The sequence below is a fragment of the Engystomops pustulosus genome, chromosome 9 (genome assembly GCF_040894005.1).
Source record: "Engystomops pustulosus chromosome 9, aEngPut4.maternal, whole genome shotgun sequence".
Taxonomy (NCBI): Eukaryota; Metazoa; Chordata; class Amphibia; order Anura; family Leptodactylidae; genus Engystomops; species Engystomops pustulosus.
In genome coordinates this window covers 32007308-32030357 of record NC_092419.1, presented here as the reverse complement: position 1 = coordinate 32030357, position 23050 = coordinate 32007308, and the positions used below count along the sequence as shown (strand labels likewise).

Sequence of the window (23050 nt, the reverse complement as noted above, 5' to 3'; positions counted from 1 at the left end):
CAAGTGAGCAGTGGTTCTTAACTGGGGTTCTATCAAACCCTGGGGGTTTGGTAGGTCGATATCAGAGGTTCGGCGGAGCCTCCGCCACGACACATACATATGTAATTTATCACTAAAGAAGGGTTTGGTGAATGTGCATATGAAACTGGTGGGTTCGGAACAAGGTTAAGAACCACTAGTCTAGAGAGATGACCCTCATTGATGTCTTTTCATTGTTGATTTGTTTGGGGGTTATCCTTATGGTTAGTTCTCTTAATAATGGCATAATGAAATTTGGCGCACATACAAGAATCGGGCCTATTCACTTCCACGACCAGTGAGCATGGAGAAGATTGAAGGAGTGACTCGGTAGGTGGTAGCAGGATCGCCCGTCCAGGCTGTGGCGCAATTCCAAGCCAGACCGGACGTGGAGTAGAACTGCCCCAATTGTGCCTAATAAATCTAGTGGGTTCAGAGGGATTTCATCATACGCTGCTGCATATAGAAAATGTGCCTCAATGTGTTTCATTGATGATAAATAATGGCACCAATTAAATCTCACAGGTTTAATTATGAAAACATTTTTTTAGTCTTCAGAATAGAGCAATATTGGGAAATCATAGGGATTAAGTTACGGCACTTTGTAATCATAATGCACTATTGTGCCAAATAGCTCCTCCCTTCATTCACTGACAAAAGCTCCAAGGTACAGAGAAGTCACATTATAAAGACTGAACAGGAAGAAGAACATGGGGATTTTACCTGTCCTGAGATTTATGACATGTCCTTACAATCTATAACTATAAAGGTAAGTAATTATAAATCTTATATCCATCTTATGTACAGGGGCTTAACAACCATTCTAGAAGCCTTAGTCTCTCCTATGGGACCCAAGGTGTGGAAGGGCCCGGTAGGCAATAGTGGGTGACTAGTCAGGTTGCTCCTGTACTTCATATTAATTGTCTCTTTAAGGCCACAGCCCTTTTACATTTTTCACTTCCCTCTTCCAAATGACTTTTTAATTTTTTAATTTACAGAGCCGTATGAGGGCTTGTGGGGCAAGTTGTACTCCTCAGTCGAACCATTTAATATTCCTTGCAATGTACTGGGAAGCTGGAGAAAAATTGTGCTTTGGGTCAGTACAATCACAAAGATACCAAATTTATATAGTAGTATCATGTCTTTATGGCTTGAAAACATATAAAAGCATTTTGAAAAGTCTTTTTCATCCTTTTCTGTACAGAGCTGGGTAATGGAGAAAATCAGTGATTTGGACTTTGTTTATCATTCACTGTATGGAATAATTATTCAGATAGGGAATTTTTAGATGTGGGAATGGCAAATGTTTTTTGAAATGTAGGAGGTCTCTAGTGAATTTGTCTCTTGAATTGCTGTGTATTACTAATAAACTTACTTCTTATTTCACCTTGCCTCTGGTAGGGTATAATAGTATCATTGCATGACAGACCTGGGAGCCTCGGCTGTAATAGAAACCACTCAGTGCCCCATGATGGCATCTTGCATCATGCACCAATACTGTGTACATGCCATGGTCAGGTTCAACTGGGGCACCTAACAACCTGACTGCCATAAACAGTGCTGTCACCAATTGTGCTAGAAGGTGTTTGCTGTATAACACAGCAGACACCTGCCCTGTATAGAAAAGGAAGGCAGACAAGGAGAAACCGAAAAGCGCTCATCAGGTAGTATTGTTAAAATATAGCGTGGCGATATCAAAGATATATGGTTGAAGGCTCACCAGATTCGGTTGTTCTGAATTAGGCACAACACTATTTATCGCTTGTGCTGGTGAGGGTATTGTTGTTGCTGCCTCAAGACAGTCGTCATCAAGACGGGGTTGTCAGGACTGTCTTGATCGAAATCAAATGGAGTATATGAGGGACTGTCAAGGATGGCGCACACAGTAAATGGAATGGTTCACGTCATCAGGTTTTAGGAAACGTTAAACTGATATCTCGGGTCGATCCTAACACTGAACACCGTGAAACATTGGATTTACTGTGTGTGCCGTCCTTGACAGTCCCATGTATACTCCTGCATAGAAAAGGCTCAGTCCATGAACCCTTTTATATACATGCTCTACCTGATCTACTGGCCAGCCTTTCTCCCAATGCTGCTGGTAATGATTTGAAAAAATCCGAAGATTTTCCTAGTGTGCTCTACCAACATATAAAAATATTTAGCCACTATCTTGGGGAAGCTATAAATTATGAATGTCTACCTTATATCAGAACCAAAAGCACCGAACAGGCCTTCTTCCTGTGATTTCAAATATTTACCATAAAGCAGATGCCTGACATTTTAGAATGTACAGTAAGTACGGAAAGTATTCAGACCCCTTTAAATTAAAACAAAAAATTTAAAAACAGAAATGTAGATATTTTTGCTACTTTATTAAACAAGAAAAACTGAAATATCACATGGTCATAAGTATTCAGACCCTTTGCTCAGAATTAAGTAGAAGCAGCTTTGGAGCTGGTGCAGCCAGGAGTCTTCTTGGGAAGAGGCAACAAGTTTAGGTCTGGGCTCTGGCTGGGTCAGTAAGAAATGGTCTCAGAGATGTTCTGAAGCCTCTGCTTTGTTATTTTAGCTGTGTGCTTAGGGTCATTGTCTTGTTGGGAGGTGAACCTTTGGCCCAGTCTGAAGAGCTCTGGAAGAGGTTTTCCTACAGGATATCTCTGTACTTTGCCACATTCATCTTTCCTTTAATGGCAACCAGTGGTCCTGTCCCTGCCCCATGGCATGATGCTGCCACCACCATGTGTCACTGTTGGGATGGTGGTTTTCTCCACAAATACCGCTTAGAACTAAAACCAGAATGTTCAATCTTTGTCTCATCAGATCAGAGAATCTTATTTCTCATGGTCTTAGAGTCGTTCATGTGTTTTTTTGCACATTGTATGCGGTTTCATATGTCTTGCACTGAGGAGAGACTTCCATCAGCATAAAGCCATGACTGGTGGAGGGTTGTCTCTGAGCTTCATGGGCAGTTCTTGAGACCTCATGATTTTCATGTTCTCTGACATGCACTATGAGCTGTGAGGTCTTATATAAATAGGTGGATTTGTTTAGAAAAGGCACACAATCAGTTTAATTAAACACAACTGGAGTAGAATCATCTCAAGGAGGATCAAAAGGAAATGGACAGCATGTGAGTAAAAGTACTTACTGTACCCACTGTATGTGTACTGTATTGTGACATTAAATCTCTGTAATCAAATGTTTTTAGTGAACAATAAATATTGACACGTCTTCATATTTGCATATATTCAATTATGACATTAGCCCAGAAGTAATCTTAAAACATCATTGAGAAATCATAGGGATTAAATTGCTTCATAGGGTAATTATATTATAATTTGCTGCCAACTAACACCTCCCTCCATTCAGTGGCAGAAGTTATAAGGTGCAGCCGAACCACAATATAAACTGACCTGGCAAAGGAATATGGGGATCTTACCTCTACCGGGATTTATGAGGTGCACAGAAAAGAAAAAATCTGTAGATATTATTGTAAGTAATCAATATCTATCTATCTATGCATTTATCTATCTTTAATATATCTATCCAAATCTTCATGTCTGTTTTTGGATTATTTGAATCTTAAACATTTCTATCCATAGTTTACAAATTATTCAGCATCATGCCATAAGGCGTGAGATACCAAGCAAATTGCTGCATTCATTTTAACTCAAATCAGATCAATATTCTGTAAATTGATGTTCTTTCTATGCTCACACGTCCAGTAGGTGGCCTTACTCAGTATGAATTATTTTCTATAATTTATGGTTTATTTCATATACTCATTGGATGAAGAATGAAGTCAATGAAACTGGCAACGATGAAGGACAAGAACGGGAGATGTGGCCTCGAAAAGCCGACTACATGTTATCCATGGTGGGATATGCAGTGGGACTCGGCAATGTCTGGAGATTCCCATACCTGGCCTTCAAACATGGTGGAGGTAAATAGTTAACTAGGTTGAAAATGTAAGATTTAGGTGTGTGGGGGTTGTCTAAACTAACATGTGGCAATAGAGCTTTTAGTAGAACCAGGCCAACACTGGGGCACTTGTCTCTTTTTCGTATGTTGTGGCTCATCTTTGCTTTAAGTGAATGTTTGCCATAATTCTGAAGCCAAGTTTAACCACTAACCACTCATTTGTATCATTATTCCCCTTAAAATGAAATAAATCTTTCTCCATAACATGAGATGTTCTCAAGGTTTAGATTATTAGCTTTCTCTTCCCTGGAGAAGCCTCCTATAAGTACAACTGATCTCCACCCATATCCTCCTTGGCAGCTTGGTGTGTTTATTAAAAAAATAAATTATGCCACCTACTTCCATTGGCAAGATCTACTTCTGACAACCTTGTATTAAAGGTTAAAATAAATCATCCCAAAATACTTTGCGTGAACATAAAAAAGGAAAAATTGATGATAATATAGACAGTATAATATATACAGTCCAGCTGAAATACTTTGTTGGAGACTATTCTGAAATATGTTTTAATGGGTTTTCCAGTCACAACAGCCAGGACAGGGGGTTACTTGCTGAATGGTGCGGAAACTAGTGGTGGGACTCCCACAGATCATGAGAATAGGGGTCCGTTGCGCTGATGGACATGGCTCATTGCATTGCTCAGTAATTTCCAGTACCAGTAATATAAATTGTGGTCAAATATTTTCGCCCAGTACCAGCTCAAAATCCGCTTTTTTTGGTTTTCAGCCATGGATTTTGACTGAATTGCCCAATATTACAGGCGGCATCCATCCAGCTTTGAATATGGGGCATGTGGCTTCAGATGTGGTAGTCTAACATATATTCCATTTGGAGATCCTTACTCTCCACCACTTAATCTATACACTGCTCTACAATCTTAATTATGCTGAATAATGAGGAGAGGAGGTTCTATCATCACCATAGACAGGGGCATCCTCTACATCTAAAACGAAGGGAGTTCTACCATCACCATAGACAGGGGGCACCCTCTACATCTAGAGGAGAGATGGTTCTACCATCACCATAGACAGGGGACATCCTCTACACCTAGAGGAGAGATGGTTCTACCATCACCATAGACAGGGGACATCCTCTACGCCTAGAGGAGAGGTGGTTCTACCATCACCATAGACAGGGGGCATCCTCTACACCTAAAGGAGAGGAGGTTCTACCATCACCATAGACAGGGGACATCCTCTACACCTAGAGGAGAGGGGAGGTTCTACCATCACCATAGACAGGGGACATCCTCTACGCCTAGAGGAGAGGTGGTTCTACCATCACCATAGACAGGGGGCATCCTCTACACCTAAAGGAGAGGAGGTTCTACCATCACCATAGACAGGGGACATCCTCTACACCTAGAGGAGAGGGGAGGTTCTACCATCACCATAGACAGGGTGCATCCTCTACACCTACAGGAGAGGGGAGGTTCTACCATCACCATAGACAGGGTGCATCCTCTACACCTAGAGGAGAGGTGGTTCTGCCATCATCATAGACAGGGGACATCCTCTACACCTAGAGGAGAGGCGGTTCTACCATCCCCATAGACAGGGGGCATCCTTTACACCTAGAGGAGAGATGGTTCTACCATCACCATAGACAGGGGGCATCCTCTACACCTAGAGGAGAGGAGGTGCTACCATCACCATAGACAAGGGGAATCCTCTACACCTAGAGGAGAGGCGGTTCTACCATCATCATAGACAGGGGGCATCCTCTACACCTAGAGGAGAGGAGGTTCTACCATCACCATAGACAGGGGGCATCCTCTACACCTAGAGGAGAGGAGGTTCTACCATCACCATAGACAGGAGACTCCTCTACACCTAGAGGAGAGGTGGTTCTACCATCATCATAGACAGGGGGCATCCTCTACACCTAGAGGAGAGGCGGTTCTACCATCATCATAGACAAGGGGCATCCTCTACACCTAAAGGGGAGGTAGTTCTACCATCACCATAGACAGGGGGCATCCTCTACACCTAGAGGAGAGGAGGTTCTACCATCACCATAGACAGGAGACTCCTCTACCCCTAGAGGAGAGGAGGCTATACCATCACCATAGACAAGGGGCATCCTGTACATCTAGAGAAGAGGAGGTTCTACCATCACCATAGACAAGGGGATCCTCTACACCTAGAGGAGAGATGGTTCTACCATCGCCATAGAGCGTGATTCTTTACTGTAAGAGAAGTGAGAACTTTCTGCTGTAGGAGGGTACTTTTTACATGTTCAAGAGAGGCCTGGATGCCCTTCTGATTACCAATAATATCATTGGTTATGGGGGAAAAACAATTGTTTAGACTTTAACGGTTGAACTTGCTGGACCTGCATACTTTTTCACCCTTATTTATACTATGATACTAAGATAAAGATAATAAGAGAACAATGTTTTTCTATTTTCAGGTGCCTTCCTAATTCCTTATACAATAATGCTGGCATTTGCTGGTTTACCCATGTTTTTTTTGGAATGCTCAATTGGACAATTTGCCAGTCTGGGTCCTATAGCGGTATGGAGGATTGTGCCACTCTTTCAGGGTAAGATTTAGACCCTGGTTTTCATTTGTTATATTTTTAATCTGGTAAAAGTCTCAAAGGGATAGTCTGACATTTTTAAAAAGAATGGCAGCTCATCCAACCACTAGCCTCACTTATGTATCCAAAAACATCACGTGACCCCTAAGGCAGAAGACACTCTATGAACATGGTATAGACATGTTTGGACCATAATTAATCCACAGCCAAAAGTGGCAAATAAATCTGTGGTGAACCCACACATAACATCCCAAATCTGCAGGGAAAATGTATGCATAATCCAAACCATGGACACAGGGATTTAAGTGATTATAGTAACATTATCTCATTAAACATACAGTAAGTGCTTCTTTCACTTGTTTTTTCCTTTCTTACTGCATTTATCACTGTCACACAAATTGTGGCTAGATCGAGGCAGCCATAGACTTCTATTATGCATAATCACAGTGCAGTGAGGTCACCATGTCTCACCACACTGTATACAAGCCAGGTGGCCATGCCACAAATTATAGGGGAGGTCCTATTCCTGCCGATATTGTGCCCTCCCCTATAGAGTTGGGAGTGGTGAGGATCGGTCCACCTGGCTGAAATGGGACACAAACATCCCACTCTTTGCTACCCATTACAGGACACAGTCGTATGCATAAGGCCTTAAGCTTTAGCCTCCTCTCCTTATTTATCTGCTAAACGTTACTATTACTATTGTCACCTAACTAAATGTTTAGTTGCACTCTGATTTATAGGATTCCCTGCTACGTAGCAATTTTGATTTTAAAAAAGTAGGACAACATTTTACATTTATCCTTCATTTACATCTACAATGACATGAAAATATATTCAGTAGATGGGCAGTAGATGACACACAGCTGACACTGATATGACATTCCAGTCCAGGGCAAGGAAATCTCACCATCTCCACACACCACAAATCACCCGGATGAATGCATTACAGAATTCTTCTACCATGTAATTGGTCATATGATATTTGGCAAATGGTGTTCAAAGCTTGCAAATGTGTTTGAAAATTTGGAATCACTTTTCGAGCTATGATTATTATTTTCATTCAGGATTAGGTAACTGTGGGGAAAGTGGTAAACTTCAAAGAATTAGGGGAGTAAAGGTTAATAACATTCAATCTAAGCCACAATAAACAAGACTACTGTCCTGTAGGTACTGTTACACAATCATTATTCCACCCCCCCATTGTCCATTTTTCCTTGCATTATTCCCACCACAGCCTGTTTTTCTCTGTATTATGCCCCCCATTGTCTGTATTCCAATCCCCCCAACCACACATATAAGTGTATTGTGATAGTAGAAGTAAGGGTAGTGCATGCGATGTGTGGAGGATGTAGTAGTGCACGCTGTACGCAGAGGATGTAGTAGTGCACGCTGTATACAGAAGGTGTAGTGTAGTAGAGCACGCTGTATGCGGAGGATGTAGTAGTGCACGCGGTGTGCGGAGGATGTATGTCACGGGTGCTCCTGAGAACCATATCCCGGGTCACAGGTGCACCCGTGTGCCTCCTTGTGCCCCCGTGCCAGCATGCAGTCCTACTCATCTTCCCTGGCTTCAGCGGTACTTTACTACTAGAGATGAGCGAGTATACTTGTCCGAGCTTGATGCTCATTCGAGTGAAGAACACAGTGAAGAACACATTGAAAGAACACAGTGAAGAACACATTGCAGATTTTCCGTACATCTGCTAACTTATCAGAAGACATTAGTGCCAAACCGTGTTCTTCACAATAGTACGTGTGAAGAACACATTGCAGATGTTTAACACGGGTAATTCTCCTTTTTGGAGTTCCACGAATATTCCATTGAATAAAAAAATGAAGAAACAGGACTGACTTCCTTATTCCTCAATAAAATGACACATTTTATTGGTCCCCTTGGTCCCCTTGAAAAATGTTCGAGTCTCCCATTGACTTCAATGGGGTTCGTTATTCGAAATGAGCACTCGAGCACTGGGGAAAGTTCGACTCAAGTGCTCGCTCATCTCTATTTACTACCTATACATTAGGGAGACTCAATAAGGACTACAAGGGGGATGCTTTACTGATATTAAGAAAACTATATAAGGGCTGTTTTAAGAGAGTACTATACTACCTATTTCTTCATAAACTAAGCTACAATTCTTCATAAAATATATGACAAAAGTAAAAAAAACAGTCCCCCATCACACCCTTGAATAAAACCCCTATATCTAAAATCTTATCGAGTGTTATAAAGTGTTAAATCTATCCTCACGTTTTCTACTTTCCAATGATACTTAGTAGTGCATTTTCCATAATTAGATTTTTTTCTTTTCATTTCAGGTGTTGGTATAACCATGGTTCTCATATCAGGACTGGTGTCTATTTACTACAATGTTATCGTCGCCTACAGTCTATATTATTTATTTGCCTCATTTAATAGTTATCTACCATGGGCCGAGTGTTTCCAGTGGGCAGACAGTAAATGTCGGAATGAAATATCAGGTATAGTTATTTTGTTTTAAATTTTTGTATATACAATATATATTTTTTAATGATGAAATGATTAAGTGAAATAACATGTTTTTGATCTAGGCTTCTGCAATGTCACTATCAATAATGCTATGGTGACAGTGAATGTGTCCTGGGTTAACGCCAACAACCTCACCTGCATTGCTGACGAAAATAGTGAATTACCAAGCAAACAATACTGGGAGTAAGTACAAGAGTGAATGGGATCATAATCATGATGTATCCACATGGGGTGGTAATGGGGTAACAAAAAGGACAAGGAGCAAATTTAACATAGTGATAGCCAGGCATCATGTTATACAGCAGATTATACACTATGTCCTATCTGCAGACAGCATATTGTAGAGCAAGAGGGGCTTAACAGATTGTACATGGTGTCTTATTGTAACATTTGTACCTCTTTGGGCTAAAGAGCCATCTTATGCCTGTAACGTACTGCAGAAGATGCACTGCATACTGTGATCTTGTACTTTGTTTGTATTCTGTCTTGCACTAGTCTGAGCACTACCTTACTTCAGTCCTGGCTGTCTTAATTGATTACCAATGGTAATTATAGTACACGATAAGCTAAGCAGATTGTACAGTTTCTTTTGATTGGATATTAATCAAACATGCTTTTTATACTTTCAGAAAAGTGACCCTACAGCAGTCTAGTGGTCTTGATGAGACAGGAAAGGTGGTTTGGTACCTGGTTCTGTGTCTGCTGTTGGCCTGGGTTATAACTGTTGCGTCATTATCCAAGGGCATCCAGTCATCCGGAAAGGTAAGCTCATCACCCTACTACTTCTTCATCATTGTGTAACTTTAAAGGGAACCTGTCGTCAGAAATTAGCCTAATAATCTAGTACCAGTATGTTGTCATTAAGCTCAGCAACTATATGATTGTGTATTTTCCATAGCCTGGGGTGGTGGCATCATTCAGAAAATCTACTTTGAAGTGCGATGTAAACTGGGTTTATGAAGTCAAGGAGGCGGAGAGTTTAACACTGAAGTCAAGCTCTCCCTGCCTTTGAACAGCTTCTCCCCTCTGATTGACATCATGCGCTGGAGTTCAGGAGATTTGGTCAATGATGTCCCTGGAGGTGTTCAGAGGCAGGGAAAGTTTGTCTTCAGTGTTAAAGTTTCCGCCTCCCTGACTTTATACAACCAGGTAACATCTCACTTCAAAGCTGATTTTCTGGATGAAACCATCCAGCTGGGTCATGAAAGAAACATAATCTAGAAGCTGTACAGCTGCTTGACAATATACTGGTGATAGTTTAGTAGGCAAATTTCTGATGACAAGTTCCCTTTAAGTTCTATCATAATTGAGGTAGTAATGTATTGCCTCTTTACTCCTAATATTAGGTGGTGTACTTCACAGCCCTGTTCCCATATGTCGTCTTGATTATCCTCCTTGTTAGAGGAGTTACATTGGAGGGGGCTAGGGATGGAATTGAATATTATATTGGGCAACAGTCTGACATCAGCAAGCTCGCCGATGGTGAAGTGAGTAATTTCAAATCATATATTCATTTCTTTTCATTTCTTTTTCTTTGTCATTTCATTTTTTTAAAGTGGTTTGCCCATGAATGAAGGTTCTCAAATTTGAATCCCAGAGTAATGTTTACACAATAAAGATAAACATCAGGTCTTTAGTGAATTTGGGACTTTTTTTTAAAGAAGGTTGCAAATAGTCTCCAAAAGTCGCAATAACTACCAAGCTTATTTCTACACCTGGTCAGGGGCAGCTTTAGATTTGCACCAATATTTGAGACTTTTTTTGCGCAGTTTTTAAAAAGTTGCAACTTTCACATCTGGATTCTGGTGATAACTCAGGAAACACTGCAAAAAGCTTGACAATGGCAAACTTTGAAAGGAGACTATTATGTTATGTTATGTCACCCCCTCCCCTGGGATCCAGGGCTTATCTTGTCTGTGGACCTGCTGCTGGACAGGAAGTGCCTGTGTCTATAATGCTCTCTACCTCTGGCAGTATAAGAGAAGATAGAGGAATCTGCCGACCATAGTCAGGAGTTTATGGTCTTTTCCAGGGACAACCAAAATGTAAACATCAGAACTGAGACAGGTTGGAATTATATCAGTGAAATTATGTATTTTTGTTAATAACAGTGAATAAGAGAATGTGTTATTTTGTTATCCTGAGTATATTTAAGGGAATACCCCTTTAATCTTCTGTTCAACACTATTTTTGCTGCGACTGGGCATAAAATTCACCAATTGACACAATAGAAAACCTTAAAAAACATAACAACAGCCCCTTCAATATGGGTTATACCTATATACTGACTCTGAACAAGGGCTTATGTCTTAGAGCCTCCGTTCATTTTATTAGCGGGCACAAAAGAATTAAACCATCAGGACCTGGGGGTGGTTGAGAGTCCCAAATCGCCCTGACAGGTCCGCTTTAAATAAAAGGTTAAACCTAATGAAAAAAAAAAATAGTTGTAAATGAACAAAACAAGAGGACCTTTTTTGTTAAAATTTGTTCTTAGAGGTAACCTACCACTTGAAGTGGCAGGTTTAAGAAGAAAACACCAGAGCTTATTTTTGTTAGTGTTTTAAAACACTTTTTAAACTTTATAGCCGGCACAGGGAGGTACGCGCTCGGCGCTTACCATGCGCGCGGCTCTCATTCACTTCCTATGTAGCCGCGCGCACGGTCGCGCGCATGGTAAGCGCCGAGCACGTACCTCCCTGTGCCGGCTATAAAGTTTAAAAAGTGTTTTAAACCGTGATACCGCGGTTTAAAACACTAACAAAAATAAGCTCCGGCACCAGCTCACCCTGAGCTGGTGCTCGGTCTTTTCTTCTTAAACCTGCCATTTCAAGTGGTAGGTTTCCTTTAAGGAGATGGGGATTATATATCAGTTTTCAGGACAATTGGAGCAACATCAAGTTATCTGTAGTGAATTTTAAAAAAATTGATTTGGTGCCAAAGAATCAATACCAAATACAGGAATCATCAAATAGTCATTCATTTCTAGACATCACACATTTTGCAAAGAATGACAGTTTCACTTCTTGTAGAAGTTTATCACAGCACCACAAAACACATTCCCTATTAGTGTAACTAGTTATACAATATGGCGACAGCTGTATACAAACCTCAGTGTAACAGTGTAAAATTGTATTCAGTCTCCATAAATATAATTTCCCCAGTGGAAAACTTGAATTCATAGTTGAACTACATTAATTGTTCTTGTGACTTTCTTTCCCAGGTCTGGAGAGATGCCGCCACCCAAATATTTTATTCTCTTGCAGTCGCCTGGGGAGGACTAATCGCACTTTCATCTTACAATAAATTCAGTAATAACTGTTACATGGATTCCATAGTCGTCTGCATCATAAACTGCCTCACCAGTGTCCTTGCAGGATTCGCAATCTTCTCCATCTTGGGACACATGGCATTCGTGTCAGGGAAAAAAGTCTCACAAGTGGTTGATGAAGGTAAAATAGTCATAAACTAAAAGATGTAATGAAAATATAAAGAAGCAAAATGACACCTTCTGAATGTAACCAAAATGGGAAACTGTCAGTTCATTTTAATATGTTGTCTGTGGAGGGAGGGGATGAACATTTTTCTAAAATACTAAGGAATTATGTTTAGTTTGTAAAAAATAAGGCTGCAGAGCTCCTGCCCTAGTCTCAGCTATTACATCTGTAGAGATCCATATTCCAGCCTTTATACTGTGTGTCTTTGGAGACTTACTACAGGCTTACATCTAATCTTCCTGTGTTTGTTTATACAGCTCTGAGCAGTGAGGATCAACCATTTCATCTATCTCTCTTCTCACAGGATTTGGCTTGGCATTTATTGCGTATCCAGATGCATTGGCAAAGCTGCCGGTATCTCCTCTCTGGTCCATTTTATTTTTCATCATGCTCTTGACATTAGGACTTGACTCACAGTTTGCTACAATAGGTAAGGGGAGCAGTATAATTTCCTTTTGATCGACAATGTAAGGTGCTGATACTGTCGCTTTAACACTTTAAAAGGGCCCCCATATGTCTTCCTTTGCTGTGTATATTTTATGTAATATCCTACATGTTTAGTCAATCCGCACTGACTAATGTAATTGTATCTGCACACGTCAGACAAACACCCTGCACACACTCCAGAAACACAACCTGCACATATTCTAGATACAGACTCTGGACACACTCCAGGTACACAATCTGCACACACTCCATATACACACCCTGCTCACACTCCATATACACACTCTGCTCACACTCCAGATACACACCCTGCACACACTCCATATACACATCCTGCACACACTCCATATACACACCCTGCTCACACTCCATATACACACTCTGCTCACACTCCAGATACACACCCTGCACACACTCCAGATACAGACCCTGCAAACACTCCAAATATACAACCTGCAGACACTCCATATACACAATCTGCATAAACTCCATATACACAACCTGCACACACTCCAGACACACATCCTGCACCCATTCCAGAAACACAGCGTATACTTCGCTCAACAGGAGGGAGCAGGATGGAAAAATATAGCTTGCTACATCTTTACATCCTGCTTTTTTCAGACGGATGCAACAAGTATCCTTCTGTCTTCCATCATATATCAATGTCTACGCTCAGCAATATATACAACAGGAGCCTCCCAAACGTATATGCTGAGCATATACAACAAATGAGATGTTAATCCAGCCTAAGTTGTAGACACTTATTAAAATCTCACCCATATTTTTATGTGAGCATCTACTCCAGGTACCTGGTCATGCTAATTAGGCACACATACACTACACATGCAGTAATACATGCAATCTGCTTATATACTTTGCCACTCATACAAAAACATATTAAAGGGGTTATCCAGGTATAAAAAGTTGCTTATGACCGGGCTGGGGTGGGATATTTAAAAATAATAAACGTGTACCTCCGCCGGCGCTACCAATGTCCCACGCCGCGGTCTGTTTGCCGAGCACAGGGAGCTTCCGGTCCGCGATGTGGCCGGCTCCTCCCATCTGTCCCTATCTCACAGAGTTGTAAGCGCTGAGAGATGGTGTCGGATGGGAGATTCTGGCCGGTCAGAAGCTCCCTGTGCTTCCCTGTATACAAACCGGCACAGAGAGGAGACGGACCGTGGCGCAGGACATCAGCAGCCCTAAGTACATTTTTATACCTCACAGTCAAGATAACACTTACTCTGCCGTGGTGAGCTGGAAGTAAGGTGGATGGGTGGTAATATATACTGAAATTTATATTCTACTAGAAACTATCACAACAGCCATACAGGATGCATTCCCCAAAGCCATGAAGAAGCTGCGGATCCCTCTCACTGCTGCACTCTGTGCGCTGCTGTTTCTCCTTGGTATCCCATGTGTCACTCAGGTACAGTTATTGCTTATAACTTTAATGTCTGACTGATTCGGACTGAACGCCGTATTTAACTTTCAAATTGTGTCGCACGCCCTATGTTAAAGATACACCACGAAAAAAGTTGGACAATTGATGATTCAGTTCACTTATAATTATCTCTCACGTTTAATTCCAACTTCAATTGTCCAATCGTAATTCTAGCTTCTTACCTTAACCTCATAACTTTGATTTCCCAAAATCAAGAGGATTAAGTTGCTTATAGCAGTCCTTTTACTTACATTAACATACGTTTATAATGATCTCATTTTTTACATACCCCCCTACTACTTTCTAGTCAAAGGGAAAGGTCCTCGGAGCCCTCAGATCTGGCAATCACTATTTTTTCTAGCCTTCATTTTACTGAACCCGGCTCAAAAGACCAAAAAACGATTCATCTAGGCAAAACCCCTCTTCCCAAAAAAGCTGCCAGATGAGCATGCTTTCTTGGGGAGTCTATAGTCTGTGGCAGCTCCCTCAAACATTGAAACCATAACTATATCACACAAATGTGATGACTCCCCCCCTCCCCAGTGGTTGCAACATACGACCCCATCCATCAATATCTAATCAACTAATCCATTGCTTATCAAATACTGTACCCGCACTGCTTCCACATTCGGCACGGCTTCCATCTTGTCACTTACAATAAAAACTAGAGCATGCCCAACTGAAACACTTTACGACCACATTCACAGCTATTACGCTCTCTGAACTATGAACAATTCTGCATGGTGGCCTCGCCTACTCAACTTTCTATTTCTGTCATCTACAAACTCTTGGTCACTTTCCCTCCTTTCACCAATACCTCTTTCTGTAGAGTTCCCTTGATTGAACTCGGGAGGTCTTTCTCCACTGCTCAGTGGACAAAATGCTTCCATCTATCTCAATGTGCAGTGATAGCCTCCAAACACCAGGGAACCACTTCCATAGTTCTTACAAGTTGGTATAGGGTACCTTCCCTCCCCATAAATGGTTCCCCTCGGTACCTGATGTGTGCTGGTGTTGTGGATGTTTCATCTGCCTACAATCAAAATCATTGACCAAACATCTCCTACTAGCGGCTAAGATGGTCATTCCACAAAAATGGAAATCTAGTTCCTCACCCACGGATAGTGAATAGTTTGAGGATATACTTATTGCCCAATCCCCTACTGATTGCTCTCGCTACTCCAACACATGGCCCCACTGGCAGATGTTCTTGAGCTTTCCTCAATATCCTGCCCTGCGAGATTAAATGGAGTCTGGGAATTCGGTGGATTCCTTGTCTGCCCACTGCTCCCCCGTACCCCCCCCCCCCCATCCCCTCCTTACTCCTGCCCCCTCATCCCTTCTTTCTTACGCTCTTTCCCTAGTCTTGTCTCTGCTGCTTCCTCCTTCTAAATCCTGTCTCTTTTTTATTTGTTCTTTTGTTGCTTTTCCAACTACCGACATCTCTGAGTAGTGACCGCTCCTCGGCTCTTGTATGTGCGAATGTGACATTATTGTAACCTCAGTATCTGCATCTAAGTACTGTTAAGCACTTGCACTGTTCCTAGCATTAATCTGTATGATTATTATCCTGTTGATGACATATTATTCAATACGTCTTGGAATTATAAAAACTAGACCAGATCTTCTCTAAAAAGTTTTTCATGAATCACTCATAGACTATAGTTTAGGAGAATCAGTGAAAAACAGAAGCCACACAGATGCAACTCAGCCATGAAAAACAAATGTGTGGATATATCCTAAACCTTTAGTCCTAAATTTTTTCATGTTTTATTCCCTCTGTAATCTCCTCTTATAAAAATCCGAGTGGGTAATCCACTGCTCTCCCGGATCTCCACCAGGTTTGTCTGCTTTAGATAGACTCCAGGTCTCAGTAGGCCCCTGGGCGACACAGCCTCAGTAGGCCCCTTTGCAGTGAACTAATGTGGCGGCATTAAAAATTCAGAAAATAAAACACTCTCCTGTTCCCTAAAATATTCCCTAGTTTATCATCCCAAACAGCCCCTCATGGTAATTTTTTATAAGCCCCCCTCACATCCCATAGATTCATTAGATACAACCCCCCTCACCCCTATGGATTCATTTTGTAAAGCTGGGTATATCCAGTGTATAAACCAAGTCAAACCGGGTTTAAATTTCAGGAGAAGTGTCTGCAGTTTTCTCGTAGAGACTTTAGCAATTTTGTTGTTCTGGGCAGTCCATTCCTTGTCCTCCCCCAGTACGGTTCCACACCCCGTCACAGGCACACTGATTTTTACAAGGCTCGCATGCCAGAAAACAGGCAGATAGGGCTTACTAAATCCCCTCCAATGTATTACGGTAATCTAATAGGACTGCAGTAACTTTTACTACACATGATAGGTGTGGCAAATATTTCCAGAATAAAGCAGCCATGTTTTCTAATGAAGAGTAATTGAATTAATTCACTAAAATATAATTGTTACCCGGATACCATTTTTATTGTCCATTAGTATCTTCATTATCATATATTTAGATAGTTTTACGTGACTCATCTTGTTGTTTCCACTCGTAGGCTGGAATTTACTGGGTTATTCTCATTGACTCCTTCTGCGGGGGATGGGCTATTTTGTTTGCTGCAGTATTGGAATTGGTGGCCCTAATATACATTTACGGTAGGTATAAACCCATTTATGGGACAAGACTTGTACTACAGCGGTCGATGAGTTTGGAAACTGGTTACATACTTATGCTACATAGATTGAGGATATGGGAAAAAACTCAAATGACGAATTTCTGGTGGGAATTTATTTGTCAATTTCTTCTTGTCTATCTTTACTTCTGAAAAACTTATTTTGTTATGATTTTTTTTACTCAACAGGTGGCAACAGGGTGATCCTGGATATAGAGATGATGCTCGGAAAAAAGCACTGGATCTTCTGGCTGTGGTGGAGGGCTTGCTGGTATTTTGTGTCTCCTGTGCTCTTAGGAGTAAGTGTTTTCATGTCCATCTACGAGATAATGGGTTTCTAAAACTCAACAATACCTTATATTTATATTTTCCATTTTATTAAAGGGGTTGGCCACTTTTCAATAAATGTCTTCCATTAGTTATGTCTCTGCATGTATATGTTCCTGTGTCTTTGCCTCCTTGGAAAGTATTAGTCTTTCCCTGTTCTCGCCATGCTGCTCTCTCCATATTAACATAGCTGTCATCTCTGTCTGTGCCCCAGGTCGTCCATAATGGCGTCACCCTCTGTGTCTCCCTGTGTCATAGTCCATCCACACTGACAAAGACTGGGAGATGGGAGGGAGCAAGATGAGTCATAGCTCTGCTACTGTAGCTCCTCTTGTTCAGCAGAGCTCAGAGATGTAAAGAAGGAAGCACGGATTGTCTGCATACTGTACAAAAGTAAGAAGCAGGACTGATGGATCACTGGATGAATATTCAGGGACAATGTACAAGGCAGTAAAGACACATGGGCAACTTATGTAAAAGACGGGCCAACCCCTTTAAAAGCCTTGGGGCACATTTATTAAGAATAGTAAAATGTGCAATTCGCCTGTGTGGTGTACAGAGGGCACCGTATTCAGGATTTTTGTGCCCGTTCTTCATGCATCTAGCACCCCCTGCACAGCTGACAGAGGGCCCCACTTCTTTTTGGGTGCACATGTTAAATCTGGTTCACGGTCCGACTGAGCACCAGAACACCCCTTCAGTGCAGAAATGTGTATGTGGTGCGGACACTTCTTAAATACCTGTGCAAGCAGTTTGCACTAGAAAGAACTTGCAAAATCTGACAGAAAACTGGCGGAGGGACCTTAGTAAATGAGCCCCATCGTGTCAAGTTCCCAGCTTTCAGTTTTACTCTATGGGAGTCCACCGCTCAGAGATATCAGGTAGCACACTGAAACACGTTTTGTTGTCTTCCAGGTGATTTTGGTTTGGTCACTGGTTACATTTGAAGCTCCTAAAAAAGATGGTGTTGCGTATCCTAGATGGGGAGTGGTCCTGGGATTCCTAATGGTTGTTTTCTGCCTTATATGGATTCCGATTATGGCAGGTGTCAAGATCATCCAAGCGAAGGGAAATATTTTTCAGGTAAGTATATACTGAAAACATTGCTTTTATCATTATTGTTAGTTTGGGGGGTTTTTTTAGATTTTTTTCAATTTTTTTTACAGACTGTTTTATAATTTTTACTTTTAAATCTCTATTTATTGTGATATACCTTCCCGGATGGCAAATCTGCTCCTTTTTATTGAAATAATTTATGTACTGTCATTTTTTTTATCTCCAGTATTTCCATTTGGTATTTTGTATATTGTATTATTTTAGGTTGACTATCAAGTAAGAGGCTTAGGCTTAGCTCAGACCAGCGCTCGGCAGGTTCCTTGATGAACCATTATTTACAGATTGCATATATTTTGCATAAATATTTCTGCTATAAATGAAAGAATAATAATAGATGGTAACCTCTTCTTTGGATGGGTCTAACTCTAGTGAAACTTCAGTATTACATATTTTTCTGATCACTGACTGTATATAAATGTAGGTACCAGCGACATTTGTATAAGCCGTGGTTAGGTCGTTGTTTGACCTGGCTCACACTTTGCTGCAATACTCAAGATCAGAGTTAACTTCAATTGCAGGTTTTAACCCCTTACACATCACCGTGAAAAACAGGACCTTGGGGTGCAAGGGGCTTTTCCCTACTGTCACACCAAAATTGGACACCCAATGATCAGGGGGATTTGATCATTGTCATGGCTGCCCCAAGGTCAGATTAAGAACACTCTGACTGCCTGATCGCCCGGCCTGACAGATCCTACTTCCTGACTTTTCAATGTGTGAAGTGAAAACGGTCTCAAAATCACCTGGATATGGTAAAGAGTTCCAAAGTTATAACCAATTATAGTGACACGGCAGATTCTGAAAATAGGGTTAAGTTAGGAAGGTGGGAGGTGGCTTCAGCACAAAGGGGTTAATAAACACTCCAAAAACTAAAACTTATGGAACTTGTTTCGTAGGTTCTGAATGTTCACGGCAGAGAGAAGGCTTTACTTGTACTTTACTAATCTTAATTTTTCTTCTTCTTGCAGCGTATTGCAAGTTGTTGTAGACCAACGGAGAACTGGGGTCCTGCCCTACGTAAAAATCGGGGTGAGAGGTACCAACACATGAAGGATGAAGACAAGGCAGTGGAAAATTCTGATAAGAAATGGACTGAGAGATACATACAAATGACAGATGGACCTGTTAAGAAGGAAGACAAAGGGGTGGAGATTCCGGACATTATAGGGTTTGATAACCCATCATTTCAGAATGATTAAAAATACTAATTTCTTTTGTCTTTACCCTCTGAAGTGTCACTCTGTACAGCTTACTATACTATATCAGGACATAAAGCCCTAAAGGATACCACGTCAGACATAAAACCTTAACAAAACAGCAAATCCTGTATGATACAAATTAATGAAATCACTTTGTGTTACAATTGACCTTGTCTCGTCTCCTGGAATGTCTGGAAAACTCCCAAAAAGAGGAGACTTCCCAGAGAACATACAGCTCTTCACTTCAATGTTCTGTGCTGCAGCATCCAGCCGGGCCGGTTTTACCCTACCTTGTTTCAGGTCATTCATGTTAATTTTTTTTAATGTGGTTGCACATCGTCAATAGAAGACTTTCTGCAAGAGATTTTTACAAGGACGTTTGCGTGGAAAGAAAATCCTAGTGAAAAAACCCTATAAATCATAATATAAAGGTTCCTCATTTTCATCTTGATTTGATGATACCATGATGATCCGATTCCTAATCCTAAAATAAACCAGTGATTTGTCCATGTCCCAGGATGAGGTCAAATCTTGGTCTAGCCTTAAATTATCTGAGCTCTGCATGTAAAGAGAGACCTACTGATAGTCGGTGGCCCCACCAACCAAAAAAGACTCTAAGGTTAACATATTAAAGATATGAATGACACCACTAACGAGGAAAGTCAAGGGATTGAGATTCCGAACATTAAAGGAAACCTACCACTTGTAGTGGCAGGTTTCCAATGGCAATACCGGGCACCAGCTCAGGGTGAGCTGGTGCCGGAGCTTATTTTAGTTAGTGTTTTAAACCGCGGTATCGCGGTTTAAAACACTTTTTAAACTTTATAGCCGGCGCAGGCAGGTACGCGCACGGTAAGCGCCGAGCGCGTACCTGCCTGCGCCGGCTATAAAGTTTAAAAAGTGTTTTAAACCGCGATACCGCGGTTTAAAACACTAACTAAAATAAGCTCCGGCATCGGAAACCTGCCACTTCAAGTGGTAGGTTTCCTTTAAAGGGAGCCTGTCACCACAGCTAGTGGAATGTTTCCATAGAGCCTTAATTCACTAACTGACACCCTTCTTTTATCTAAAAATCTCCCTCAGATCCTAAAATCAACTTTAGAATTTTACCTGGTATCCAGGAATGTCTATAGAGAGTCGAGGTGGTTGTGGCCTTCTTGGGCCACAGGTCCTTTAGTCTTCTTGAGCTGAATCCAGCAGCTCATCCCTTTCTCAGCATTCAGCAATAATGTTATGTGACATCAGCCCAGGTCCTTTAACCTCTTAACATTAGCAAACTGTACCTCATACATATATCATTTGGGCATGCTTTGATTATATATACATATAATCACATCATTCCTGCATGGACTTCTACTCCTCTCCATGCCTCCATGCAGGAAAGCTGTGATTTCATTGATCAGATATATATGCATGGGGTACAGTTTACTAATGTTAAGAGGCTAAAGGATTATGTCAGCCTGAGAAAGCCCCCCGCTCCGACTTTCTATAGATATCCCACAAAACCAGGTAAAATTCTAAAGTTGATGTGAGGGAAACAATTTTTAGCTAAAAGAAGGGTGTCCATTAGTTAATAGGGCTCTATAGGAACCTGTCACTATCTGTTATTGAAAAAATTATGGTGACAGGTTCCCTTTAAAGGATTTGATAATTCCCCATTTGCAGAAAGAATGAATCTGATATAAGATACTTTATCTATAACTTATATCTACTTTTGTCCATTAGTGGTGCTGAAAAGGCTGCAGCAATGTCAAACTGGGGTTTCTTGGGGTCACCAGGTAAAATGATTCTGGGAGATTATCTACCATACTCGCTAAGGAAACAGACTCGACTGGCCTACAGATTAGGTTGTCTTCTGCTGTGTATCTGGGGTGAAGTACTAGGTTAGAGCATAGGTCCACTGGAGGACCCTCTGGTCTTCTGGTGGGCAAGTCCAATACTGGGCTGCAGTTTATGAACTGGTACGATTGCTAGATGCTCCATCATGGCCCTCATTATTTCATACATTAGAGGGTTATCTTTATGGGTCACACTTTTAATTTCTCTGCATGGCTGAATGATGACATAATGCGTGTAATGTAATATATTTTATTTATGACAAATAATGGCACCAATTAAATCTTTCATATGTAATTATGTAACAGATTTTCTTAGTACTCAGCAAAGAGCAATATTGGGAAATCATGTTCAATGACTTCACTTTGTAATAATAACGTAGTGTTGTAACTCCCTATATTCAATGTCAAAAGTTACAAGGTACAGTTCAGTCTCATTCAGTCTCTGATTTACAACAAGTCCATAAAAATCTATAAATATAAAGGTAAGTAATTATCATATATAAATACTGTATCAGGCTGCTATAGTGCAGGTATATTCTCACTAATTAAAGAGGATAATACAACAATGCTTGCAGACAGGGATATTAGCATTTACTGCATCATTCAGGAAAGTCTTGAAGGTCCTGTCTCTGTATATTCAGTGCTTCAACCTTACCTTGTTTGTAAAGTTGCTCTGTCAGTGAATAGCACAACGTAATAATTAGATAATAAAAGTACTCTTCTCACTAAATACTAAGCAATAATATCTGGATGAAAAAAAGTCTTCTCGGTGAATAGTGCACAGTGATATGTGGATGATAAAAGTGTTCTTGTCAGTGAATAGCATGCAGTCATACATGGATGGGTGGGTATTCCATTATATAAGTCCCATGAAGGATTAATATGATGCCGGTGAGGACAAGCAAAAAATGTCTTAAATACCTCCCCATCCCGCTTCGTTTTTCTCCAGGCCTGCAAAAACCCCTGAGCTAGAGCTTTCAGTTAATCAATGGTGCAGCTTGCAGGTTTCTCCTCTATTAGTAAAACAGATTTTGAGTGATCCTCCATCTTATTAATTCTACACTAAATATAATCCATCAATGCAGGTTAAGAATTAAAGGGGTATTCCTGGAATCAGCATAATTTATATACAAATGGGTCCTTAAAATATAATCTAATATGTAATTAGTTGTTATTTACAATTTTGCTCCCCTTAGCAGAAAAATGCTGGCGACATAGACTGTAATGAAGAATTAAAATGCTACCGGCCCTTTAATAAGTCTGTTAATTTCCTCCACGCGGTCCGTCGCAGAGCATACACAGGACAGAAGATGGCCGCTGGTCACATGTCCAGATCGCATGTCCTGCACCTGCCTGGGCAGGTCATGTGATCACCACTACGTTTGGCTGTAGTCGGTTGGTTGCACTGCATTCTGTATGGCCAGTGTTGTGGTGATGGCAGTTACACATCATTACTATGGTAACAGAGCAAGAAAGT

The 23050-nt window shown here is 41.0% G+C and overlaps 1 protein-coding gene across 2 annotated transcripts; it reads left to right on the top strand.

Moving 5' to 3' along the window:
• The first annotated feature begins 687 nt into the window (after nt 1-687).
• On the top strand, nt 688-19735 carry LOC140077858 (sodium- and chloride-dependent neutral and basic amino acid transporter B(0+)-like). Of its 2 annotated transcripts, none has more exons than XM_072125414.1 (15): nt 688-787; nt 3397-3513; nt 3817-3964; nt 6415-6546; nt 8866-9027; nt 9118-9238; nt 9685-9817; nt 10402-10542; nt 12276-12504; nt 12854-12979; nt 14310-14428; nt 16977-17076; nt 17283-17392; nt 18336-18503; nt 19505-19735. In XM_072125414.1, the coding sequence occupies exons 2-15, from the start codon at nt 3448-3450 to the stop codon at nt 19733-19735; spliced, it is 1986 nt and encodes a 661-aa protein (XP_071981515.1). In that variant the 5' UTR covers nt 688-787; nt 3397-3447. The 2 variants fall into 2 exon arrangements, with proteins under 2 accessions (XP_071981515.1, XP_071981516.1); XM_072125415.1 differs by lacking the exon at nt 688-787 and adding an exon at nt 1012-1114.
• The last annotated feature ends 3315 nt before the right edge of the window (nt 19736-23050 follow it).